The sequence below is a fragment of the Peromyscus leucopus genome, chromosome 15 (assembly GCF_004664715.2).
Source record: "Peromyscus leucopus breed LL Stock chromosome 15, UCI_PerLeu_2.1, whole genome shotgun sequence".
Taxonomy (NCBI): Eukaryota; Metazoa; Chordata; class Mammalia; order Rodentia; family Cricetidae; genus Peromyscus; species Peromyscus leucopus.
In genome coordinates, this window is record NC_051076.1 from 57,223,112 (window position 1) to 57,250,595 (window position 27,484).

The 27,484-nt window shown below is 48.2% G+C and overlaps 1 protein-coding gene across 1 annotated transcript; it reads right to left on the minus strand.

Annotated features, from left to right (window-relative positions):
* Positions 1–62: 62 nt before the first annotated feature.
* On the minus strand, positions 63–27,167 carry Pm20d1 (peptidase M20 domain containing 1). Its single transcript, XM_028876515.2, has 13 exons — positions 26,970–27,167; positions 25,088–25,174; positions 20,240–20,472; positions 19,589–19,675; positions 18,957–19,090; positions 17,657–17,776; positions 16,422–16,497; positions 15,898–15,959; positions 15,608–15,686; positions 13,648–13,719; positions 7,176–7,344; positions 5,466–5,565; positions 63–3,520 (listed from the first exon to the last, which is right to left on the minus strand). Exons 1-13 carry the CDS (start codon positions 27,121–27,123, stop codon positions 3,397–3,399), a joined length of 1,497 nt encoding a protein of 498 aa, XP_028732348.1. The 5' UTR covers positions 27,124–27,167; the 3' UTR covers positions 63–3,396.
* Positions 27,168–27,484: the final 317 nt, after the last annotated feature.

The window sequence follows — 27,484 nt, forward strand, 5'->3', positions numbered from 1 at the left end:
CCTGGTTTGGGGTATTCATGAGTAAGTGTAATATTCACAACATTGCAGAATGGCCAAAGAGCTTTTCTTAGTATTAAATGTTTTATTCAATTCTGAAATTTTTGTATTTGTAGATCTAAAAGTAACATATGCAAAGGGACAATTTCATGACTGACAGTGTTCTGGACATCAGACAAGAATTTCAAGTTGTTTTATTCAATTAAAATATTTGTTTTCAAAAACATTTGAGGAACTATTCAGCTCTTACTGGAAGAAAAGAATACTAAGTCAGAGGTGGCCTTTAATCACAGCATTCAGGAGGCAGAAGATCTCTGTGAGTTTAAGGTCATCCTGGTCTACATAGCAAGTTCCAGGGCAGCCAGGGCTACATAGTGAGACCCTGTCTCAGAGACAAAAATAGAAATATTTTTAGCTCAAGACTCACGATCAAGGATCACAGCCCAATTTTTGGTTCCCCATCTTTGATTACACATATTTTGTCTTGCATCCCACCTAGGCAGGGATGAAGTGAGATCCAAGTAGAAAGCTTGAGCTATGTCTTTGATTAGGGTCAGGGGATATGTGCGTAGTATAGGTATGCTGGATTTCTTGTCCATCCTATGGGGAGTCTAATTCTAGCCAGGCTAGCTAACGCTTTGGGCCACCTCCTCCGGGAGCCTTCAGGGCCACCGCCCTGGCTTGAGTTCTCAGGGACTCAGCCCTTCCCTCTCACGCCCCTTTCTTCCCATTGGGGGTTTCAGAAAGCTTATCCTTTCTAAAGCTGGAAAAGGAAGTGAGATGGATCGGGACAAGCTCCCTGCTCATTCTCCTCCCGTCACTCCAGTCACTGGAGGCTCAATTGCTCTCAAAGGGAAAAGAGCTGAACCTCGAGAGGGAGGAGGGCAGGAAGAAAGTCAGGCCGACAGGGAGAGGTGTGGATAGGGGGAGGTCAGCCAGAGGAACAGAGCGCTAGAGCACGGAAATAATTCCAGATGGAGGAGTCTTTGTTCTCCGCCTCTCTCTGGGTCACAAGGAATAAGCCAAACCCCACAGTTTCTCGGGGGAGGCAGGACTTGGGGATCTGGACCTCCTTCTAGTCCTAGAACAATCCCTTAAGCATCCTGTCACCTTGGGCTTTTGGGAGTCTGTCTTCTCTTCAGAACTATTAGCACAGACTTTGGGTTCAGAGAGACCCCGCCCTTAGCACCTGCACGACCTTGGGCAACCTTGACATCTGCGAACCTGGGACTTCATTTATGAAATGAGCAGTAGCACATCCAAGTTGTGCTGTTCGGTTTTCTGGTTTCCAAGGACACAATACTGCTAACTGGGTTGAGTTATAAAGAAAGGGGGTTTGTTTTGGCTCACAGCCCCGGAGCTTTAAAATCACGTGGGGAGCACTGGTCTGCCCCGTGGAGGTCTTCTTGGAGAGATAGCATAGGTCATCACATGGCAAGATGCAGGGAATGCACGTATGAACTTGTCTGTCTTCTGGCCTCCCCCTCCCCTTCTCTCTTTTCCATGGGGTATTGTGCGATATTTTGAGACACGTATTCATGTCCAAATCAGACTAAGCATGTCTATCTTCTCAAACACTATTCTTTAAAGCCACAAAGAAGTCAATGATGAGGCTCAGGCCTGACGGCCTTGTCTAGTCCTAATAGCCCCACAAAGGCAGACCACAGTGGGTTATGTTTCCTCCCTCGGAATACTTTTCTCCTGTGATTGAGTTCACAACATACAAGCGTGGGGGACACACTCACACCTCAGTAGTTGTTATGAGAACTCAATAAGAAACCAGTGGGGAGTAGGCGGTTCAGGATCGGAGAACAGTGGTGCCTTTGGGAGCCAGGTAACGTGGGTTCAAGCAACCATTCAGCTAAATGTGCAACCCACTCAGAATCCAGTCCATCTCTGTAGGAAGGAGTCCCAAGAGCGTATCCACAGGGCTGAGATAAGGTGCATGAGACTACTTTGTAGGGCTCTGCAAAGGATTATTTTTGTTCTTAAGCTTGCCCTCCAACAGAGGCTGAATAAGTACTGAAGCGGCCAAAAAGGGAGAGTGAGGGGAGGAATGTGAATCTTAGCAGGAGTAACAAAAAAAAGCCTGAATAATTCCCACACTGTTCCTAACGCTGACAATTAAGCCAGAGCTGCAAGGAACAGTTCTCATCCACGGGAGGAAGGTAAGGACTCCGGAGGGAGGGAGGATGGGGTTCCTGAGGCGGGGGCAAGGAAACCCAGTGCTACCAATCCCTTAGGAGACGTGGAAGGCCCTAGCCTGGAGAGGGAAAAAGAGGGAGTCCTTCCAGTCCCACTTCTGTGTCTCCCCTTGTGACCTCGACTCCCTTGTGATCCACAAAGCACAGATCCTGGCCTGGCGTCAAGAAATGCTGCTTTCCAATGCCCCCCACCTGGCAGCGACTGGGCAGATTCAAATACGCTGAGGGTTGGAGTCCAGGGAGAAGACAGGAGCTCTGCTCTGCTCTATTGGAGGTCACCTCCCTGTGCCTCTCTTGCCTCGGAAGAGCCCCTCTAGCCACCCACTCCTTCCTTGCCCCCCACTTCCCCTTGGGCATTCTGAAACAGGACATGGTGCCAGGGCCACTGGCTCTGCTGGTTCTGGGCTCCAGTGAGAGGCTGGATCTTGAGTTCCTGTCGGGGAGCTCGGTAAACAAGGCTGTGCCAGGGAAATGTTTCCACAGATTAGGGCCTCCTGGGGTGGGGCAGCAAGAGCAGGTGGCAGGAACTGGGCAGAGAAGGGAGCAAAGTTCCAGGAGCCCCGGGACAGCAGCTTGCTTTTTCAGGCCCCAGCCTCTGGAACCAGGAGATCTGGGGTTCCCTCAGAGCCTCCCCTCAAGCTCACCTGCCAGAGACCAGCTGACGCTACACAGACCCCTGTATTTGGTGGACCGTGCTTGGGGGAGCTTCTCAGTGTGACCGAGTTACTCAGATGTGGACTAGAGAGAGAGTGGAGGAAGGAAGCAGAGGTGGGGAAGGCAGCTCCCAAGTCCACGAAGAGAGCGGGTGGCAGGAGAAAGGGAATTCTAGAAGACAGGCCAGCTCAAGTTAGCCTTCTATCTAGATAAAAACCTGCTTGAGATTTTTCCAAAATCTGCACTTAACAAATGGGAAAGCAGACAAGTTGAACAACCAGCATGTGACAGGCCAAACACCTTCCAACACAGGACAGAGGCCGTAGAGGCCGCTCAGGGGAAGAGTACAGACGTCAGAGGGACGCCAGGCTAGATCTGTATTTCTTCTCCGCCTCCTTGGAGCTTGTTCTATGGTGAGTGGAGGAGGGGGCCAGGCAGACGAACTCTGCATGACAAGGCGGTTTCCACCAAACCTTTTGTCAGAACCAGCTCTCGCTCCCCTCAGGTTGGTCCTGGCCCAGGGCTGGGCGCCGGGGGGGTCTCACAGTTCATGCAGGTGAGGAACTGGCTCCTTGTAGGTGTCAGCATTCTGGATCAACTCAAAGATGAACTTCACCTGGTTCTCGTAGTTCTGGACTGAGATCTTCTCGTTGATTCCATGGATACTGAGGGAAGAAGCGTTTGGGGGGGGGAGACAAGGGTCACACGAGCTGTCACAGGATACCCCTCAGCCCCCCCCCCATGACTGGTCTTTGCCCCTCCACGGGGGGGGGGGGGCAAGGTGAGAAAAGCCATTTGCCAGCTTATGCGTGACATACCAGTTATTTCTCAAGGACCTGTGCTCACACCCAAGAACAGTGGGGGAAACAATGAGTAAACTCTGGGGGAGTTTAACCCAGTCTTTGGTTCTGAGGTCCGTTTCTCCTCTGGTAGAATTATCTTCCTGATTCTCCTTTTCTTAGAATAGAGTCTCCTGCCTGAGTTTTCCCTACGGTTTTGCTCACAGGGGTAAGAGAGGGCAGGAAGGCAACAGCCGGGGCACCCTTCCCTCAGCCTCTAGCTAGGGACACTGCCATTAGAAGATGATGGAAACAGAGGGGCCACTCACCTCAACTGGAACAAACCCCACAGCATAATTACCATGCTTTTTGTTTGTTTTTTTTGAGACAGGGTCTCTCTGTGTAGCCCTGGCTACCCTAGAACTCATTATGTAGAGCAGACTGGCATTGAACTCAGATCTGCCTGCTTCTGACTCCTGAGTACTGGGATTAAAGGCGTGCACCACCACTGCCCGGCTCCCCCTTATTTTTTTAAATGAACATAATATTTGTAATTGTAACCATTTTTAAGTTCATAATTCAGTGGCATGGATTACATTCAAGATATTAATTACACTCATGATATTCATTAATTACACTCATGATATTAATTACAGTTGTGGTATTCATTGATTACATTTGCAGTATTCATTCAATATATTTATGATAATGAATGCTATTCTTTTTTTTTTTTTTTTTTGGTTTTTCGAGACAGGGTTTCTCTGTGTAGCTTTGCGCCTTTCCTGGAGCTCACTTGGTAGCCCAGGCTGGCCTCGAACTCACAGAGATCCGCCTGGCTCTGCCTCCCGAGTGCTGGGATTAAAGGCGTGCGCCACCAACGCCCGGCGAATGCTATTCTTAAGATCACATTCAAACACTTTTATTCTGTTTCCAGGGACTTGTGGTGCGGTGAAGAAATCAGGCCTGGTGTAATAGATTGAAGAAGGCTAAATGGAAATTTTATCTTCTCAAACTTCAAGAGTCAAAATTTGCTGAAGAGTCACAAAATAGTCACACATGACAGTTAAAACTGGTTCTCACATTTTGTGTTTCCACAGTATTTCTTCTGAGAAGGCCAAGTAGCATGCCCATCTGTGAACTCACGTGTGTTTGCTTATCAAAGAATGTTGGAGGGTCTCCTTAGTTTATAGGTGGAGAAAGTTAGGTCCAGGGGTGAGTGGTCTCTCACAGTGAGAAAGACTACTTAAGGGTCTCTTTCTTCCTTCCTTGACATGCTTTTGTTACATAGCTCAGGCTGGATTTAAGTTTGGCAATCCATGGGGCTGGAGAGATGGCTCAGCAATTAAGAGCACTGTCTGCTCTTCCAGAGGATCGGGGTTTGAGTCCCAGCACACACATGGTGGTTCACAACCATCTGTTGGGGCGCCCCTTATGGCCCCCAAAGGCAATGCATGCAAATGTGTACAGCTAGCTATACATGCAAACAAAACACTCATATATAAAATAAGAATATTTTTTAAAAAATGGCCATCCTCCTGTCTCAGTCTCTTAAGTGCTAGGATTATAGGATACTACATTCAGCTTTACCTTATTTTCAACAAGTTCAACAGTCACCTGATTCTCTCCATTTTTTAAAAGAGGAGTTCACGTGGCGAGGGGGTGGGGTGGGGTTATCGCCACAATTCCTGGAGCCATGATGCCAGACTGGGTTCTAGAATCTCTTTAATTTGTCAGAATCTGGTTTTCCTCTATTCTGAAAGTCACCCAAATGGGAGGGGACAGTTCAGATATATCTCCTTTCTGCCTTGCTGCTTAGCCCTGTTCCACTTACCTACTGAAGCCCTGAGAATTCAGGGAAACGGGGTTGAACAGGTAGATGCCGTTGGTGATGTTGGTATAGTGCCGGCTGTCTGTATTGGCAATACAGATACCTAGAAAGGCGAGAGTAAGAGGCAATGGGCTTTATGTGAGCCACCTGGCCAGTGAGGTAGGGGAAGCTGGGTGACTGACTGGGAGCCAATTCCTGGGACTTCCTAAGAGCATCCGCCCAGGACAGGGCTTCTCTGGGTAGCCCTGACTTTCCTGGAACTCGATCTGTAGACCAGGTTGGCCTCAAACTCAGAGATCTGCCTGCCTCTGCCTCCCAAGTGCTGGCATTAAAGGCATGCAACACTTAGCACCTAGGACACTTTTTATTGTCTAAGCTTTTCAAATTCTTACAAAAACTAACTTTAACCAGGAGCATGGAATGTCCGGGAAGCACTGGTGAGGTAGCCCTGAGTGGTCAGAAGCTAAGTTGTTCTGGTCCCAGGATGACCAGGAGCCCTCATTGTATCCCCACAGTCAAGGCCATTTGCTCTTTGAGGAATCAAGAGTTCAGAGAGACCCCTTGGCCTGTATTGTGTATCACTTAGGACAACTGTGGGTACATTTTACTGAGGTAGAACAAGATCCCTCCTCATGGAGCAGAATGTTCTGCTGGTCTCATCTTCTGAGGGATGACTCTGTCGGGGAGGCAAAGCTATGATAGGAAACTCCTCCCAATCTCCTACTGTCCCCAAGGATAGGTCACCGGGCTGGGCTGGGGTTTGCCTTGAATAGGCATGGCCTCTGGGAAAGGACATTCCCAGCATCTGTTTGAGGGCAGTGAGATGGTTCAAGGTGGTATTTTGTGTTTTGCTCTGTTTTCCTCTTCTCCTTTCAAATGGGTCCCTGAGTCTTATTCTGTGCTTTGTGGATTTCTTCCTGTGATTTTCTCCACCCCTAAAGCCGTCCGACCCTACTGACCGGATGGCGGCCAGTGGGAAGGATGGGGTGAAGAGAGCCTTTGAGGCTGAAAGAGGAGGATATGGACTGCGAGAGCCGGGGGTTCTTAGAAGTTCATAGAAAGCCATGTGTAAGCCTACCTAGAAGGAACTGGACACAGGCTTTCACATTAGAACATGCCCACACATCGAGACCAGAGATTTGGAAACTGCTCAGTCATCACTATGCCAAAATCCTCTGGGAGCATCTTTCAAAGAGGCAGATTCCAGCTGGGATATACGAGTGGGTCCAGGTGTTCTACAGTTTATGAAGTTCCCTGGGAGAACCACTGGCAGGTTTAGATGGTCTGCTGGAAGGTGGGGGAACGCACAGGGATCTGCAGGCATTAGACTGAGGAGCACTGGTATAAATGGACTCAGACAGAGGCTTTTCTGGGCTGCCACTCTGAGTCCGGGGGCTCGCTGTTATTCTCCCGGAGGTAACTCCTCTAGGAGAGGAATATTCTAAGCCACCCCCTCCTCTATGGCAGAGGGACCTGGGACACTGCTGCTCTAGGTTAAGCAAGGACCCATCCTCGACTGACCTAATTTATTGTTTCTCTCCCTTTCCTGTTTCCTTTCTCACTTCCACCCCAAGGGAAAAATACAGTTCCAGGGACAGATGCAGCCAGCTGTTTCCAGGATGAATGGCTGGCTTGGGGGCAGGGAATGGGACATCAGATAGGAAGCAGCCCCAGCCACCACCACCCACCAGCCACAGCCGATGAAGTCATTACCGGGGACAACAATATTGACTTCCGGGAAGACAGACTGTATGGTCTGTTGAAGCAGCTGGTAGCCCATGGCCTGGGCATCTGAAGGGCTGATGGGCAGGGGCTCAAAGGATCTCAACACATGTAACTGGACACGGTCATCAGCCACGATGTTCTTGACGAGTTCTAGGACCTTCAGGGTAGAAACAAAGAGGGTCACAGATCTGCTATCTAGGCACCAAATTCAGATCTTTTGTTTCAAAGCAAGGCAGCAGCACTCTTGGAGTTTAGAGAAAAGAATGTTTTTGCAGTGGGACCCCAGCTTTTCCTGCCTGGCCGTGGTGGGTGATGTAAGAGCTGGCACTTCCTAGAAAGCATGGCAGAATTCAGCTAAGTGTTTGGGAGGATTATCTTACCGCTCCGAGTCAGATGGGGAACTGGATAGTCTGGAAATTGTTTCTTTCCCTTGGGTTGTGGGCCATGGGCTTAGGTAAAGTATAAGGAATAGTAAGTAGGATGGGAATCTCAGCCAACTCAAGGGGCCGATCCTGCTCCGACCTGAGCGCTTTGGGGTGCAGCCATGGGTCGCAAAGGGCTAGACCACGTAGTTTTCTTTTTCCTCTCGAGCTGCCGCCGATTTGTAACCAAATACACCAAGCCAGAAAGATGAGCTCACCATGCACACAAAATCAGGAGCGTGGTGCTGGGGCTGAAAGGTTTCCCTTTGCCTCTTTTTATTGAGCAGGACCATGAGAAAACTCCCAGAAGACAGAGCCTGAGGTGAATCCATTGAGATCCCTGCTCCCGGGAAGGATGTGGAGGCTCAGGTCACATGAGGAAATGGACCTGGAGGCTTACCATGGCCCCCCAATCCAGTCAGCCCCACCGGGAAAAGAAAAGCTCAATATCAGCCATTTGATCAGTCGTGAGTCTGAAGCTGCTTCTACCCTACTGAGGCCCGTGTCTCATAGCTGGAGGTCACCCGAATGGGGGCATTATTGGGAGCACTCATTTTAGGCCAATGGACCCTAGAAGTGTGGTGGAAGCCACATCTGGAGAGAGCAGTGAAATTTCCCACTTGTAGCTCAGAAACTCCATAAGAATCGAAGCAAATGCCCTTCGGGGAATGGGTGAGGGTTATGAGAACTGGTTTTCCATCAGAGCTCAGTTTCACCTTAGCACTAGTACCCCCAATACTCTCGAATATCAAATTCACCGTGGGCATGGCTCAATGGCAGAATGCTCGCCTAGCATGCATAAGGCCCTAGGTTCAAGTCCCAGTACCTTAAAAAAAAAAGCTATGTATAGTCTTCATACATTGTTTTACCCAGGGAAAGGCTCCTAAGTTATCATCTGTGCAGTAGATAGGGGCTGTGCCTGTTTTTCCTTCTTCAGTCACTCCAGAGGTTTCTGCATCTGGAAACTGAAGAAGGTATGATGACCGGCTCCTTTTAGTGAGGGGTCGGGGCCTGATTCAGAGGCAGACACCGCATCAGCCTCATTCCCTTAGAGTGTGGAGCAAGTACAAAGGAATAAATGTTGGCTACTTGAGCCAAAACAGACAAGAACCAGTAAAAATGATAACAGGCGTGGTTCCCCTAAGTACCTCGCCCATTGTACAGTTAGCAGTGCTGGGCTGAGTCTCTGAGTACCTAAGGAAGGTGCTTTACTGAGTCCTGAGTACACCGGAAGAGGAGGTGAGGACCAGAAAAGAATTCATCAGTTAGGCAGTGATGGTGCAGGCCTTTAATCCCCAGCACTCGGGAGGCAGAGCCAGGCGGTTCTCTGTGAGTTCGAGGCCAGCCTGGGCTACAGAGCGAGATCCAGGAAAGGCACCAAAGTTACACAGAGAAACCCTGACTTGAAAAACAAAACAAAATAAAACAAAACAAAAAGAAAAGCATTCATCTTAGGTGTGTAGTTTGGTGCAAGGAATTTTGAGTCTGAAGGGAGGATATGGTACTGGTAGAGAAGAGGCAAAAGGATATTCCTAAGGTCAAGAAGGATGAGCTAAAGAAAACGAGGCATGACAAAAATGTCATGCTCTGGATAATTGCTCACAGTGGTGTGACTTTGGGCAAGTTCCCAGACCTCTCTGTGCCTGTCTGCTCCTCTGTGACCAGGAGCCCAGCTTCTTCTCCGTGTTTATGACGTGTCTACTATTACATTCTGCTCAGTGCAGTATGCACGGTATGGAAGAAGGAATTTGGGTTAGGTGTTACGGCAAACCACGCCTCAAAGGCATCACAGGGAAGATATTCATAACCAGCATGCTAAAAAGTGGGACAGCATATATTGAGTGGTTGCCTGCTGTGGGTCTTCCGGTAACAGCCTACAGAGTGGGATGGAAGCTGGATTCACAACCATTAAGACCCAACCAAATTTCAGATAGCCAATATTCTTACCGTCAACAAACATAACACTCATGTGAAAGGAAAATATCTCTAGACATAAAAGAGAGCACCAGAGACTGTGGTAATATGTCGGAAGGACTGTAGACCGAGAACTAAACGGTCAGTGCACTCCACAGCAACCTTGGAGATCTCTCTCCCCATTGGCAGTCCCTCCCTCTAGTCCCATTATTGTGACTCTGACTATTGCTGGAGGGGTCATGTCCCTTCTTTACAAACAGACAATTACTGTAGCCCAGTGGGGCCTCTAACATCCTATATGAACCTCCTGAGGGCAGGAGTAAAGGCCGGTCTGGCTGGCTGGGTGTGGATGAGCATAGCTTTAATTCCAGCAGAGGCAGAGGCAGGAGGATCTGTGAGTCCAAGACCAGCCTGATCTACAGTGAGTTCTAGGCCAGTGAGGGCTACATAGTTTTTTTTTTTTTTTTTTTTTTTTTTGTTTTTGTTTTTGTTTTTCCAGACAGTGTTTCTCTGTGTAGCTTTGGAGCCTGTCCTGGAACTCACTCTGTAGCCCAGGCTGGCCTTGAACTCACAGAGATCCGCCTGCCTCTGCCTCCCGAGTGCCGGGATTAAAGGTGTGCGCCACCACTGTCCAGCTTGAGACCCTTCTTAAAAAAAAAAAAGGCATGTCAATATGCCCAGCTAACACTTCACTGCCCCTGCATGTAACTCTGCATGTCCCCACTGCCACTTCACATCACTGTGTGACATGGCAGCCAATTACCTTATACTACTTCCCACTTCTGCTACCTGCTGTCCCTTCTCGCTGGACCACACACAAGTACCGTTAGAATGGGAATCTTGTCTTTCTGGGTCAGCGCTATCCCAAGGGCTTAGAAGAATATCTAGCTAGGTCCAGGGGTGCAGGCCTGTAATCCTAGCTACTTTGGAGAATGACAAGTTCAAGGCCAGTTTGGGTAACTTAGCAAGGCCCTGTTTCAAAATAACAAAGTAGGAAAAATGGGGAGGGGCTGGGAATATAATGGGAGGGCTCTCAACTAGTGTGTGTGTGTGTGTGTCTGTGTGTGTGTGTCTGTGTGTGTGTCTGTGTGTGTGTCTGTGTGTGTGTGTGTGTGTGTGTGTCTGTGTGTGTGTGTGTGTGTCTGTGTGTGTGTGTCCCCTGCCACCTTCCTCTACACTGTGGGGAAGAACAGATGTAGCTAGATGGGAGCTGTGGCCTCCACGTGTGTTCCCACTGGACCCAGCGTGAAGCTCTGAGCTTGTGGCCCCTGGACAAGAAAGAGCGGTCAGAACAAATGGATTCTCTGAGCTTTCTAAAGGATGGAGATTTTCCACCCCTGACTGGGGCAGGTGGCCAGGATGAGTCCAGGGATTCCAGGAGTGTCAGACAGATAAGAGGGAAGGCCTCTGTGGTTAGGAGGGGAAAGTGCCAGGGAGATGAAAGCCTTAATGGGTGGAAAATAGCCTTTGGAAAAAAATAGAGTTGGAATGGGCTGGAAAAAAAGAAAAAAAGGAAAAATAAAAGCAGGTGGAAAGCTCAGTTGATTAAATCCAGTGATTTCCTGGTCCTGAGCCTCCAGGGAGAGAACAAGGTTGGCACCTGATGAAAAGCAGCTGAATCCAGGGTTCACTCTGAGCTCAGGCCCCTCTCCCAAGGCCGGGCAGGCTGTTAACCCACACCTGTGTCTATCATGAGTGCCCCTCCCTCCCTGCATAGATAGAGGCAAATGAATCTTACGTGGGAAGGACTCTTGAAAACCAACAAGGAGAAAGAAACCTAGGTGTGTCTGACCCTTGAGGATATGGGCCAGAGTCCCTCCTGTATTCTAGAATGTACTATCCATCTCCCAGCTGCTGGGTTGCCCTCTTGGGGTTTTCTTTTTTTTGCTGTTATTGTCATTATGAATGTGTGTGTATGAGCGCGCGCGTTCATGTGCACATATGTTCCTATGTGTGTGTATGTGTGATAAACAGAACAGAGGTCAGTGTTGGGTGCCTTTCGCTATTGTTCTCTGTCTTACATTTTATTTTTGAGAGAAGATCTCACTATGCAGCCTTGTCTGGTGTAGTTGTTTGAATAGCAGTGGACCCCAGAGGCTCATGTTTGAATGCATTGTCATCAGGGGGTGGGGCTGCTTAGAAGGATTAGGAGGGGTGGTCTTGTTGGAGGAGGTGTGCCACTGGGCATGGGCTTTGAGGTGTCCAAAGCCCAAGCCAGGCCCAGGGTCTCTCTCTTCCTGGTGCCTGTGGATCCAGATGTAGAACTCTCAGCTACCTCTCCAGCACGGTGTCTGCCTGTGTGCCGCCATGCTTCCTGCCATGGTAAGAATGGACTGAGCCTCTGAACTGTAAGCAAGCCCCCAATGAAATGCTTTGTTTTATAAGAGTTGCTGAGGTCATGGTGTCTCTTCACAGCACCTGAACACTGACTAAAACATCTGGGCTTGGAACTTGCTATACAAACCAGGCTGGCCTTGAACTCAGTTTCACCTACCTCTGTCTCCCAAGCTCTGGGGTTAAACGCATGTACCATCACATCCTGGTCCACCTTAGGTTTTTAGGGCAGGGTCTGAACTTAGAGCTCACCAAGTCAGCTAGATCAACTGGGTAGCCAACAAGCTCCAAGGACCCTAGCTCTGCTCCCCCAAGTGCTAGGTTAAGAGGTGCACTGTGGAACAATCCTTTTCTACAGTATGAATATGTGTTACTCTCACTGGTTAATAAAAAGCTGACAGGTCAGTAGCTGGGCAGGAAGTTAGGCAGGAAAGCCAAACTGAGGATGATGGGAAGGAGAAGGGCGGGGGTCAGGAGCTGCCAGCCAGATGCAGAGGGAGTAAGATGAGAATGCTGTACTGAGAAAAGGTACCAAGCCACGTGGCTAAACATAGATAAGAATTATGGGTTAGTTTAAGTGTAAGAGCTAGTTAGTAATAAGCCTGAGCTACCGGCTGAGCATTTATAATTCATATAAGCGTCTGTGTGTTTATTTGGGACATGGGAATGTCTGCTCACAGTTTACCTGGCTTTTCTGTGGGTGCTGGGAACCCAAACTGAGGTCCCCAGGCTTACATGGCAGGTACTCTCCCACTGAGTCATTTCCCCAGTTCCTGCTCTGCTTCCATTATCTACTTGGTTGTGTTGTCACCGAGAATTTCATGAATACTATATTTATATCATCCCACCCTTTAACTCCTCCCATATTCCCCCACTCTTTCTCAAATCCATGGCCTCATTCCTTAAATTATTGTTTTTTACAAGCTGAACCTCCCCACATACAACTAGCTCTGTTCATTTAGTATTGCTCATATGTCTTGCTGTTGTTTTTGAGGCAAGGTCTCTAGCCTAAGCTAGTCTCAAACTTCCCCTATATTCTCATTTATCTACTCTTTTGCCTCAATATCTTATTCTTAGCAACATCTTTTTTTATTTTAAAGATTTATTATGTATACAGTGTTGTCTGCATGTATCCTTGCAGGCCAGAAGAGGGCGCCAGACCCCCATTACAGATAGTTGTGAGCCACCATGTAGTTGCTGGGAATTGAACTCAGGACCTCTCGAAGAGGTGCTTTTAACCACTGAACCATCTCTCTAGCCCCTCTTAGCAACATCTTACTGGTCCTTTAACACCCAGCTCAAATTTCTATTTATAAGAAAAGGCTGTTTTGACCTTCGAGGTGGCTTTGCAGTGATCCTGTGGGAGACTGTTTACCCCTGATTATTATAGTAGTGAAGGGTTGGAAAAAGCAGCAGCCCCGGAGCCAGACTGTCAGATATGTACTCACAGGCATACTGTTCTGTTGCTCTGCACCCCAGCTCTCCTTAGCTGAGTGGGGACAGTAGAGATCCTACCTTATCGGGTGGTGTGAGTGCTAATGAGTGAGTGCAGGCGTCTGTATACCAAAGCATAGTGCCAAGCACACAGCAAGCCTGTTATAAAGATTTAAACTATCACTCTCATTTAGCTGTATTTCTGTCTCAGCCTCAGACTCCAAGTTTTCCCAAACCATATAGGTCTCATGCAGCTGATACATAGGAACTTTTGGAAAACAAAACAAAACAAACCTCAGGTTTCGAGGGTCCTACTTCTTGAAGCTGCACCTGCCCTTTGGAAGGTAAGTACATACCTCGTGTACGGTCTGCGAAGGGTGAATCCGGAAGTTGATTGTAGCCTGAGCAAATGGGGGGATGACATTCACCTAGACAGAGAACCAGAAAGCTGGCCTGAACCCTCCTCATGCTTCCAGAGCCGACCCCTGCCCAGGAAACACTAACTACCAACCAGGAGGAAGGGAAGCAGCCGCCATGGTTTAAGGAGCCAGGGCTGGAGGCTGCCCTGGTCTTCTGGCCCTCGACCCGCTGGTATAGTCAACACTTTTAGGGCCTCTGCTTCAGGTGAGATCTATGTGTTTCTTGGTTCTGGAGGGCTCACAGAACAGGATTGCTTTCCCTGCGACTGCCAGACAACTCTATGCTGTGCCGTTGGGGGCCTTCTGTGTGCATGTTCCAAGACACCCTGGCCATTTCTGTTAACACTGGCGCTCCCTCGTGGTGGAACACCCAGGGTCTCTAGGGTCTCCTCCATAGTAAGCTGTGTTTAATCCCTTAAGGGATGGTAGTGGTGGTTGTTTTACATGTCTGGGTACAAAACCTACCTATTTTTTTTGTCTGAGCTTATGACTAGTGTGGAGAAGACAGGCTACAGAGGGATTATTTCCTTGATGTCTTGAGAGACATTTCCTTCATCTTTCTCTGAACTGGTAAGATGCCAAAAAGCACCTGGTTCGGTAGCATGCTGGGCTAGCACAAATTGGCAGTGTGATTTGAGTAGCTGCTCCTTCACAGCACCTCTGCTTTTCCAGCTGGCGTTTGGAATGATGTTACTTGCATACTTCTAGAAGAATCAAATGGAGTATCCCACGGCCCCGGGGGAGAGAACACCCCAGGACAAAGGCAAGAGCACAATATGTTGGCGATCAAGCGATAGCTGGACATATATGACTATTTTGAACAATAGCTGATGTAAATAACCTGGATTGGCTCAGGTTCGTTATGGCAGAAGTAAATTTGGAGGCATCATTCACTTCTATCAAGACTCAGGAAGTAGAGGCAGGCAGATCTCTGTGGGGTTTAGGCCAACCTGGTCTACATAGTGAGTTCTAGATCAGCAAGGGCTACACAGTGAGACACAATACAAATAAAAGGCCAAGCCCAAATCAGTCTTGTTTTCCAGATTAGTACAGTTCAAGATCATATTGTGCTTCAAAAAAATGGTGGTGCTTGAAGTTGTGTTGGTGGCCTTGATGGTTATGGGTGGGTCTAATTCTCTTCAAAGCCCTATGCTTTTATGGGCCAGGCTTGGTCCCTCAACAAGAAACTCCTTAGTAGTTCAACTGCAAGTGAGCCAGTTTACTGAAAGCTTAATGCTTTCTTTATGGAATAAAAGCTTATCAAATTATTGCTCCTTATTTCTAGAAAAGTAAGACTTACATAGAAATTACATTTACTGAGGCGGATTTGGGGGAAAAGACATCATAAATTTTATGAGTGGCAAGTGAGTGTGTCTATGAATTTATACCCAGGGGGACATACATTAACCACCCACTGAATTAAATCTTCAAAAACAAAGACTTTTATGAAAGGTTCTACTTGGCCGGTGCTGTGGTGCTGTGATAGAGACCTCACCAGATAGAAGGCTGTAGGATCGACCTCTGGCCCTACTAAAAAGTAGGTGAATAAACAAAAATAGAGACCTTAGATGATTAAAGGGTGTGAAAGTTTTTTAGTCCTTATGACCGCAGTGCTAGGAAAATATAAAACATGCGGAATTACATTCGGGGCATGGGTTAGGAGACCCAATGCCCCCAGTCCCGCTCTACACATGCGTAGATAGATGTGACCACACTCAGTGGGCTATAAACTTTTGCTGGAGCCTTTGCTCTTGAGGCTTCTCCAGCTGATGCCAGAACGGTGTCATGGGACCACACTAGCCCTTCCTTTACTGTGGCCACAGCAGGAAGGGGAAGCCGGTATATAAATTCAAGGGCTGGAGGGGCAAGTGTAGCCGGAGGAACCGGATGATGTTACCTTGACTCCTGCGTTGAACATGGTGACGGCTGTGGTGGTTCTGACCATCGCGTTGGTTACGGGATTCCTCTCCATTAGCCTGCAGGGAAAAGCTTATGGTTAGACATTAAGAAGGCTTGGAATTTCACTCTCTTGTCCTAAACCTTGGAGACCTTTAAGGCTGAGAGAGACATCGGCCTCTACATTAATTACACGAAGTATCTATGGCCAGGTAAGCCAAGAAACGGGGGTGGGTGGTGGGGTGGGGGACTGGAGAGGGGAGATTTAGAGGGGGAAACAGAATACATTACCTGCTGACAAGGGGCCGAAATAGCCACAGGTTGTTCAAGACTAGATTGGCAGGGAAGGGAAACTGGAAGAGAAAGAGCAAGGTCAGCAGGAGGGAACGGGTCCGCACAACAGCTGCTGCTGAGGCCTGAGTCTCTCTACGCCAGGCCTACCTCAGGGTTCAGTGCTCAACACCTCCCCCTCACCCCATCGGCTCACTCAGTCTCTGCTGGAGTGAGGCAGTTTCCACTCGGATGGACAAATCTGATTCTTTGGAACAATTGCTTAGCAGTCACAAACGATGAGTAAGAAACAGCTTTCCAGAGGACCTGGGCACGTTAGGCCGCAGGACCTTGGGTAAGTCCTCTCAGCTTCAGACATCGCGCCCCTTCTTGGCTCGCTCAGCCGCTGGCTGGGCCGAGGTGAGAATGGGCGGAGACCCGACTGACAGAGTGGCCCTTTTATTACTCTCCAGCTCCTTCCTTCCCCACCCACTTTCTGCTTCTTCAACATAGCTGGCCAGGAGCATGGAACGCTCCTCCCACACCTCATTTGCCAGAAGTTTCAATGCCTTCTTCACTGGCCCACTTCCAAACATGTTCGGCATTGGTGTCTGCTCCAGTCTGGAAGAGAAACAGAGTTCTCAAGACTAGGCCTCTCCCAGACCAAGATCAGCATCCTGAGGATGCGGGAGATGGGTACAAGTTTCAACAAGTCTGCTCAGTCATCCCCCCCGCCTGTCACCTCCAGCAAGCCGAGATGAAGGTCCAGAGCATCAGCAGGAGTTCCCTGGCCACAAGTGTAAGGCAGGGTCATGTCCTTCTCTTGCTCCGCTCCTCTGCCACCCTGTGCCCACTCTCACAGTGCTTACCAAGTGTGGCAGGACTGCCAGTCTACTGTACCAACTTGGGCTTCCTTAGGGCAGGGGCCATCTCAATTTTTACCGTATTCCCTGACACAAAGCAGCTCTGTCCTAGTTAGGGTTACTATTGCTGTGATGAAACACCACGACCCAGAGCAACTCAGGGAGGAAAGGGTCCATTTGGACACACTTCCACATCACTGCCCATCATTGAAGGAAGTCAGGACAGGAACTCAAACAGGGCAGTAATCGATGCAGAGGCCACACAGGGGCGCTGCTCCCTGGCTTGCTCCCCATGGCTTGCTCAGCCTGCTTTATAGCACCCAGGACCACCAGCCCAGGGATGGCACCACCCACACTGGGCTGGGCCCTCTCACATCAACCACTAATTAAGAAAACACCCCACAGGCTTGCCTATAGCCCCCTCTTATGGAGGTATTTTCTCAACGGAGGCTCCCTCCTCTCCGATGACTAGCTTGTGTCAGGCTGACTGAACTAGCCAGCACACTTTCTTTTTACTTTGCTAAGAGAACCAAGACACAGGTAAGTGTTGTTCTTGTAAACCCGAGTCTTTATCCGTAGCCAGTGCCTCTTATTTATCTTGGTTCTCCTGCCAGAGCAGCAGAATTTAGACAGCTTCACCAGTCACTGCCAACTCGTAATTCTAACTGTTTGGCTGGGCTCCGGACTCCCCAGCTCTCTGGCTAGGTTTCTGTCTGCTGGTTCCTGCATGCCCTCTTGCTGTACTGATAGATCCTTTGATCCCAGTCCTGTTCTTGGTACTGGCGGCCTGGACCTCTGCTCCTCGGGCCAGCTTTATGGCAGGAAGTATAGGCAGGCTGGCTCTTCAGTCTCAGAGTGGGCAAATACCAGGTCTTCCATCCAAAGAGGTCCTGGGATGGGAGCCAGGAGCTGCTTACCGGCTGACAGCTGCGGAAAGGATGCCAATGCTTGTCTCCTTTGGGGGAGCTGAAGAGTGGCCTGGAGTCATGTTTACTCGGAGCATCAGATCAAGAGCACCCTTCTCTGAGACTGAGATCCTGTGGGAGAGGACCAGAGATGAGTCTTCAGGCTGCTTCCCTAGACCCACAGGGCTCATGTTGTATGAGAGTTTCTTTGTGATCTGACAAATACAGCTTGCCTGGAGCTCAGAGGGTGGAGCCAGCCACTTGTTAACCATGGAGCCAGGCAGCAGTGGCACACACCTTTAATCCCAGCACTTGGGAGGATCACACCTTTAATCCCAGCACTAGGGAGGTGGAGACAGGAATATAAGATGGGTAGAGGAGGACCCAGGTTCAACTTCAGCACCCACATGGCAGCTTACAACTGTCTGTAACTCCAATATTTGACAGCCTCACGCAGACACACATGCAAGCAAAACACCAATGCACGTAAAATTTAAAAAACAAAACAAAACGGGCTGGAGAGATGGCTCAGTGGTTAAGAGCACTGACTGCTCTTCCAGAGGTCCTGAGTTCAATTCCCACAACCACATGGTGGCTCACAACCATCTGTAATGAGATTTGGTGCCCTCTTCTGGCCTGCAGGGACACATGCAGGCAGAATACTGTACACATAATAAATAAATAAATAAATAAATAAATAAATAAATAAATAAATAAATAAATAAATAAATAAAGTGGGTAGAGACAGGATCCTGCCCATTCCGTCTGAGATTTTGTAGAATTAAGAAGTGACTGTGGTTACTGCTCTGCTTCTCTGACCTTTCAGATTTCACTCCCAAAATCTGACTCCAGGTTTTTATTGTTAAGACTAATTAAGATTGTGCTCCAGTGGCTAGGCGGTGGCGGCGGGCGGCGGGGGGGCGGCGGCGCGGCGGCGGCGCATGCCTTTAATCCCAGCACTCAGGAGGCAGAGGCAGGTGGATCTCTGTGAGTTCGAGGCCAGCCTGGTCTACAAAGTGAGATCCAGGACAGGCTCCAAAAAGCTACACAAAGAAACTGTCTCAAACAAAAACAAAACAAAAAAGATTGCACTTCAGGCTCATCTGCATGATGGTCTGGTGGTCGGGAGGTTAGCCTCATGCTGTTTTGAAAAATTCAACACTAGAAGAAGGGCATAAGGGGAAGTCCAGCCCAGGACATGTTGAGGATGAAGGTGAGTGACGCAACAGAATATGACTTAGAGGTAGCAGGCTGGAGAGTCTCAAATGGAGAGAGAACTCTCTCAGGGTGGAAGGTGGGGTGCCTCACTTACATGGCAAAGGGCTTCTTGAGGTTCGGAATAAAATCTTCCAAGATGAAGCTCCCCTCGTCCACAAGGAAGGCCAGCCGCACACCCCTGGCCTGTAGGAGCGCTGAGATCGTCCCAGCTCCCTTTGTCCCAGACACCTGAAGAACACCCAAACACAAAGCTAATGCCCTTCTCAGCCAGAAACAGACAAACAGAGACAGCGGATGTAGACTCCCTCAGCTGGCCCCTCCAGAACCTTCCTTCCTAGTCTTTTTTGGTGGGGCAGGGCCCGAGATAATTCTGTCTCACAGAATCATCCAGTGTCCGGGTCCCTCTGGGTCCTGCTAATTTCACAAAGGAAGAAACTGGGATCCAGAAGTGAAGGGTTTGTCAAGGTTTAAAGCCGGCGGCATCTCTGGGAATGAAACGCTCAGTTCTCTTTCTGCTGTCTTTCGGTTTCCTGGGGTAGCACTGCCAGACTATCTGCTTGCCTTAGATATTATGAGGAAGTTTAGTTCTGGCACACAGGCACACAGAGAAACTGGCGAACAGCTACAGAATCTCATGGAGCCCCTGCAGCTGATGGGTATACTGGATCAGGGTAAAGCACCCCACCTCTAAGAGACCCCGAGACAGGTACTGGGTACATGGCTTACCTCCTCATCATGGCCCAAGGCTATGAAGAAAGATCTTCTGGGTCTGTAGTTTCTGATCAACAGGAGCTCCAAGGCCTGCAGGATTGCCTAGGATTCAGAAGAGGAGAAAGGTTCACTATCTAAGTAGGGTGTCAGAGTCATTCATCAGGGATGGTGGCACTAAGCTCTGATAGACTGGCTTTAAAGAGAACAACTTCTGGGCTCTGTAGAAAACCCTTAGTACCTGAGAAAAGCATGCATTTACTAATGCAAGCTGAAAGGGTCCCTGTGCAGTGGATTATCTACCCCCAATTCCTACATGGTTGAGAAATCAAGATCCAGAAAAATTGATAGCTACCATTTAGGCCTCCTACAGCCCATTCTCTCTCTCTCTCTCTCTCTCTCTCTCTCTCTCCTCTCCTCTCCTCTCCCTCTCTTTCTTCCTCTCTCTCCCTTCCTCCCCCTCCCTTCTATATGGCAGGCTGGCCTCGAACTCAGAGATCCACCTGCCTCTGTTTCTGAGTGCTGAGATGAAAGGCGTGCGCCACTACTGCCCAGCTCCAGCTAATTCTTTCAACCATAACCTCCTGCCTCTCCCACAGCCAGTCAAATTCTCCCCTCCTGGAGTAAACTTTGGGCTCTAGGTCAGGTATGAAGCATAACATTTCAGACCATCACAGAGTTCTTGTTGTCCAGTGTGCCCCGGCCATGGATGAAGCCATCACGCTCCAGGCCTGAGAACGGGGGCACCTCCCATCCTTCTTCAGAGGCAGGAACCACGTCAAAGTGAGCCATCAGCATGTAGGGCTGCAAACTGGAGTCCGAGCCTCGGACAGTAAATAGGTGGCTATAGTCTGCCACGACTTCATGTTGGATAAGGCTGCTGTGGAACACTGTAGGGAAGACTTGAGACAAAGGAATAAGAAGCAGTTAGAAAGCCAGGGCCATTTCCCTCCCATTTCCCGATCCCAAGACCTTTTCTTTTCTTTCTTTCTCTATTTTTGAATATGGATGCTCCTCACAGATATAAATTCTGACCCATCTATTCACTTTCTGAAATTCCTCTTGTGTGTGTGTGTACATTATAATATATATGTAACATAATGTATACACACACACACAGACATTCCCTCCAGGATCAAACCCCTCCTATTTTAATATGCTATTTAAAACTGTACCATTGAATGTTAGAGATGGAGAGATGGCTCAGAGGTTAAGGACATTAGCTGCTCTTGCAAAGGACTCAGATTCAATTCCTAGCACCCACAACCATCTGAAACTCCAGTTCCAAGGGAATCTGATGCCCTCTCCTGGCCTCTGAGGAAACTGTATACATAGTGCATAGATATACATGCAGGCAAATCAGCCACACATGTGGACTATTCGTTTACACTGTGTGAATATATGTCACTGTGCTTGGTTTAATAAAGAAGCTGACTGGCCAATAGCTGGACAGAATAAGGTTAGGCGGGAAAGCCAAACTGAAAATGTTGGGAGGAAGAAGGGTGGAGTCTGAGGCAAGATGGGCAACAAAGGAGATAGATTCAAGAATCTTGCTCTGAAAAGAAAAAGGGATATAGAAATGACAGGATAGCCGGGCGGTGGTGGCACACGCCTTTAATCTCAGCACATGGGAGGCAGAGGCAGGCAGATCTCTGTGAGTTCGAAGCCAGCCTGGTCTACAGAGCGAGATCCAGGAAAGGTGCAAAGCTACACAGAGAAACCCTGTCTCAAAAAAACCAATAATAATAATAATAATAATAATAATAATAATAATAATAAATGATAGGATAAAAGAGTAGATTATTGAATCTACTTTAATTCAAAAGACAGATATTAATCTCAAAATTTTACATTGTATGGATTTTAGCTTATTGATACAAATTTAAAGTTAATTTTGTTATACTGTATGCATATTTCTACTCTTGTTTAGGGTATTATGTTTATGCAGCTTATTAAAAAATGTAATATGTAATTAAGAAATACAGATTAATAGCCATGTATAATAGTCCAATTTATGGTCATGTTAGGTATGTTTCCAAGGTAATAAACATATATTTAGATAGCTAGATGGTCTTCACTTCAAAGAACTATAGAATATGGCATTTAATATGTTTTATAACCTAAGGATTTTCATGGCAGCAAGACACATCTGCTCCTGACAGCACCAATTTACTTCAGAAAAGATGATGGGCATCAAGGTACCTCCATATGGAGTTTGCTTTCTTTTATGGCAAAAGCTAGCCATCTGGGCAAAGAAACTGCCCTTGCCTCGCTCAATTACTGACAGTATACTGTCCAAACTGGACCAGCAGGATGCAGACAGAGAGCCAGAGACAAGGATCTAGTTAGAGTTACTATTGCTGTGATGAAACACCATGACCAAAGCAACTGGGGGAGGAAAGGGTTAATTTGACATACACTTCCTGATCACTGTAGGAAGTAAGGACGGGAACTCACATAGCACAGGAACCTGGAGGCAGGAGCTGATGCAGAAGCCATGGAAGGGTGCAGTCAACTGGCTTGCCCCCCCCCCAAGCTTGCTCAGCCTGCTTTTTTTTCTTTTTTTTTTTTTAACTTTATTTTTATTTATTCTCTGTGTCTTTCATATCATGCCTCCTGGTCCCACGCCGAGCTCCCTCCCCCATCCCACCCCCAGGGTAAAACAAAATAAAATTTAAGAGAAAAAAGGGGAAAAAAGGGAAAAATCTCAACATGGAAGCTGCAGTGTGACAAAGTGAGTCACGCAGTAAACCCCGTTCTCCATCCATCTTTACACGCAGCCTGCTTTCTTACAGAACCCAGGACCAGCAGCCCAGGGATGGCCCCACCCACGATGGGCTGGACCCCTCCCCATCAATCACTCATTAAGAAAATGACCTACAGGCTCTCCTACAGCCCAATCTTATGGAGGCATTTTCTCAGTGGAGCCTCCCTCCTCTCTGATGACTTTAGCCTGGGTCAAGTTGACATTAAACTATTCAAGACAGCAAGATTTGATTTTCTTCTCTGTTTTTTGAGACATGCTTTCATCATGTAGTCTAGGAACCCATGATCCTCCTGCCTCAGCCTTCCAAGTTCTGGGGTTACAGATGTGAGCTGCCATGTCTAGCTTTTCATATTTTCAATCAAAGGTTGGTAGAACCTACACATGAAATCCCTGGATACAGACAGCTGTGTTTAATATTTTTAAAAACTGATTATGGGGGCTGGAGAGACGGCTCAGAAGTTAAGAGCACCAACTGCTCTTCCAGAGGTCCTGAGTTCAATTCCCAGCACCCTCATGGTGGCTTCACAACCATCTGTAATGAGATCTGGCGCCCTCTTCTGTATACATAATACATAAATAAATGTTTAAAAAAAAAAAAAACCCTGATTACTTTTTTAAGTATATGTGTGTTTTGCCTGATTGTATGTCGGTGTACCACATAAAATCAGATGCGTAATGAAAATTCGTGCTTTTTATGCTCACAGAACACATTTCTGTACAGTACCAAATAGCCCCCAGAACTACACTGAGTCATCTTGTAACAGACACAATACCAGACAGCTACTGACATCATAATCACTTTCTTAAGGAAAAGGTCCTCCCCAAGGGTAAAGAACCATGGACCTGTCTGTGATGTGCTGGGATGGGGAGCATGGTGCGTGACCCCGCTGTAGAACTGGGCAGAGACTGGCTATTTGGGCACCCCCACCAACTTTTACTGGGTTGTCGAAATAGACAAATGTTTGCTATTATTGTATCTTCCATGAATACACACACACACACATATATGTATATATATATATATATATATTATTTAGACAAGGTCTCTACATAGTTCAGGCTGTCCTGGAAGTCACTATGTAGGCCAGGCTGGCCTCTATTTCCTGAGTGCTCAGATTAATAAAGGTATGTTTTTTTTTTTTTTTTTTTTTTTTTTTTGTTTTGACTTCTCTGTTTAGCCCAGGCTGCCCTAACTCACTCTGTAGACTAGGCTGGCCTCAAACTCAGAGATCTGCCTGCCTCTGCCTCCCGAGTACTGGGATTAAAAGCAAGAGTCACCGCAGCCTGGCAAACTTTATATTCTTTTTGTTTGTTTGTTTTTTTCAAGACAGGGTTTCTCTGTGTAGTTTTGGTGTCTGTCCTAGATCTCATTCTGTAGACCAGGCTGGCTTTCAACTCACTGAGATCAGCCTGGCTCTGCCTCCCAGTGCTGAGATTAAAGGCGTGCACTGCCGCCACCACCCGGCCACTATTTGTATTTTGGAGATAAAATCTGCTGTCTGTCTGTCCATACTTCTGTATATAGGTGTGGTTGTTCTTAGGGCAGATTACATTACTGGCATGCCTTAATACAGGTGGTCTAGCTAATCCCCCCTGGATTTTTTTGGATGAATCCACTTATTCCTCTGTGCATATCTACACACACACACACACACACACACACACACACACACACACACACACCCCGCAAAAAACCCAGACTGAAGACCATGGTTCAGCTGTCACCCAGCTCGCTTAGTCTACTGTCACTGTGTATATTTAGTTTTCTAATTTAAATTGTTTTTATTTTTGGTGAGAGGGGAGAGGGGGGTGGGGAAGACAGACTGGGGATTGTACCCAGGGTCTTGCAAACAGCAAACACTCTACCACTGAGCTGTATCTCCAGGCCCCCAGTTCATTCCCCTCTCATTCCCTCCCTTCTCTGGCAATGACTTCTTGCCTGGTGACAAGGCTTTGGTTCCAGATCTATTTGTCCCCAGAGTGTTAGAGAGGGGACTCCTCGATGCTCCTAAGCCTGCTTCTTCCACTCTGACGTCCTGAGAGGGGGCCTCCCCATTCTCCACTAGATTTCTTTCTTTCTTTCTTTCTTTCTTTCTTTCTTTCTTTCTTTCTTTCTTTCTTTCTTTCTTTCTTTCTTTCTTTCCTTCTTTCTTTCCTTCTTTCTTTCCTTCTTTCTTTCCTTCCTCCCTCCCTCCCTCCCTCCCTTCCTTCCTTCCTTCCTTCCTAACTAAGGAGAATTCTAGCACCCTCCCCAACCACTCTTCCCAGCTCTGGGCTCCACAGTCATGCAGGGAGAGGATGATAGGTCAGGTCAAGGATGCTGGCTGCCAAGAGGCTTAGTAATTACTGTAAATGGAGCCCACGAGGTGGAGGGCCTTGCAAGCTGCATGAATGGGTGTACAGTAGTGGGAGTGGGAGGTGCTGGGACAGAGCTCTAGACATTTGCACAAGGGAAGGAATCCCTTGTTTTACCTGCTAATGTTCTACACCGAATGGATACGTACTTAGAGAACCAGGGCTAGTCCTTAGTTCTTCAAAGGCGAATCTATAGTTCTCACTTTACCCTCTACTGTGTAGTTTTTGGATTCTCCCTTCTATACAGTCCACTTACAAAGCAACCCCTGAGAATGTGACTGTCCTCTATCAGTGACACAATATATTTCCTTATCACCTTGTCAAGGACAAAGCCTCTGGCCACCCTGGGCCCCCAGTTGGCAGCTGCCACTCTGGGCCCCCAGTTTGCAGCTGACCTTTTCGAATGTATTCTCCAAACTCTGCAAGGGCGGTGGTGTTGGATTCCTCATGGCTGAAAGACACGGTGGGTATCTGGATGGCACCTGTCAAGATTCAACAGTCAGAGATGGAGGATTCAAGTTGATAGAGGTTAGATGTTTCTAATAAAAATCTGAAACCCCTGGGCATGGTGGTGCAGGCCTTTAATCCTAGCACTCAGGAGGCAGAGGCAGGCGGATCTCTGAGTTCAAGGCCAGCCTGGTCTACAGAGCGGAGTTCTAGAATAGCCAGGACTACTCAGAGAAATTCTGTGTCGAAAACAAAAAGTCTGAAACCACGGCTGAACGTGGTGGTGCACACCTGTAATCCCAGCACCTCAGAGGCCAAAACAAGATTACAAGTGAGTCTAGGTTGGGATAGCAGGAAACTGTCTCAAATAGAAGATTAAAAAAAATTGAAGTTCAAAACTTTTTGAGTGTCAACATGACATTAATAAAATTTCGGATTTTAGAACACTTAGGTTTCATCTGGAAGACACAATCACCTCTAGTTAAGGATCAACTTTGTCATAAGGAGGAATTTTTTTTTTTTCTTCGAGACAGGATTTCTCTCTGTAGTTTTGGTGCCTGTCCTGGATCTCACTTTGTAGACCAGGCTGGCCTTGAACTCACAGAGATCTGCCTGGCTCTGCGTCGGAGTAAAGGCGTGAACCAGGCCCGGTGGTTGCACACACCTTTAATCCCAGCACTCAGGAGGCAGACCAGGCGGATCTCTGTGAGTTCCAGGCCAGCCTGGTCTACAGAGTGAGTTCCAGGAAAGGTGCAAAGCTACACAGAGAAACCCTGTCTCAAAAAACAAAAAACAAAACAAAACAAACAAAAAAGGCGTGAACCACAACCACCCAGCTCCAAAGGGGGAATCTTAAGTCCAAAAAGATTAAACTGCCCACCTGAGGGCAGATCCAGCATCTGAACGTGGATGCTCTGCATCTTGTTAAAGAGGTCCACTACCCCATGCTGTTACGAGGTCGTGGTAAACTTTTGTTTTCTTCTGTGCAAAGGGACTCTGCCGCAGCCCACCAGTTTGCAGAGGGCTGCTTGCACGATGGGAAAGCTCTTGCCAGGCCTGTCACTCAGGATATGCACAATCCATCTCCCACGGAGGGGCTAGATTTGGTCCCTGTGTTGGCCTGCACATGTTTGCGTATGCAGTTTTTATTAATCCACTATTCCATGACTGGAAAAGAGTTGAGCCCAGTGGTCACAAAGCATCCCATGAGCCCTGTACACAAACGATCCTTTCCTCTTGAAAGGCACAGACTTAGGCCAATGAGTTAGTTGCCTTGTTAGGCCCTCGTATTAGGGGGCAACTAGATACATATTACACCCCAAGAACAATTCATTCCCCTCAGAGCCAGGGAGTTCCACTGCCTCTAAAATGTTGCTACCCACTCAGAGCCCAGTCCTTGCCGGGGCCCATTTAACGAAGCTAAAAATGTTGCTACCCACCCAGAGCCCAGTCCTTGCCAGGGCCCATTTAACGAAGCTAATCAGTTTAAAGACACCGCGGAGATTTAATAGATATGAAACCCTTCACAAGTTGAAAGTGCTACAAACACTAATTGGAGGCAGGCAGGGGTAGAGTGAGTGCCGGCTCTGCCAGGAGAGCAGCCGGAGCCTCCAGGCTAGGTAAGGGGACACCGACCTGAGGGGCGTGCCAGACCCGTGCACCGTGTGCGGGACGTGTGCGGGAACGCTGACTGGGCTGGCCGGCGGCGGGGTGGCACACCGGGTGGAACTCTAGCCTGAGCAGTGGTGGGTCCCTCTGCAAAGGGTGACAGTCCCGGGCTGCCTGGGGACTGAGGGACCCACTTCTGAGCACAAGGGGGCGGGGACTCACCTTTCAGTGCCTCTTTCACAGCGACGCGCTCCTCCTCGCTGAACTGGGGAGGGATCCGCGACGTCCCGCTAGGGTCCGTGGATTCAGAGACGGTGGCGAGAAAAAGCAGGAGAGCAGCTGCCAGCGCCCGCATGCTAACGCTCAGTCCAGCCATACCTTCTCTCCCGGGCGCTTGCAGTCCGGCTGGAGTTTGGACCTAAAAACCCCAAGCCTGACTCGCCGCTGACCAATCATCGCTTGGCCTGGATGGCAACCAACCAATCAACAGGACGACCCCGCCCCGCAAAGCCTGTAGGGGGGTGTGGTTTCCCACAGTAGGCGGGAGTAGAGTCAGGAAGCGAACTGTGAAGCAATACTATGCTCTAGGCAAAGGTTAGGGCTAGTTCTCTGGTGCTTTGCAGTACTGTGAATCTTTTGCTGAATGAGAGGAAGCCAGTTAAGTGGGCGTGTAAACCAAGTTTATCAGACCTCAGTCTCTGTTTAGATTTAGATTTTGACTCCTAGTCCCTAGGGAT

Excerpts from the sequence above, each read along its gene's own strand:
- Pm20d1 (XM_028876515.2), bottom strand. The coding sequence starts at position 27,123 with ATGGCTGGACTGAGCGTTAGCATGCGGGCGCTGGCAGCTGCTCTCCTG. Across the intron at positions 19,091-19,588 it reads CCTTGGGCCATGATGAGGAG|GTGTCTGGGACAAAGGGAGC; the intron begins GTAAGCCATGTA and ends GGTGTTCTTCAG. Across the intron at positions 15,687-15,897 it reads TTTCGGCCCCTTGTCAGCAG|GCTAATGGAGAGGAATCCCG; the intron begins GTAATGTATTCT and ends TTTTCCCTGCAG.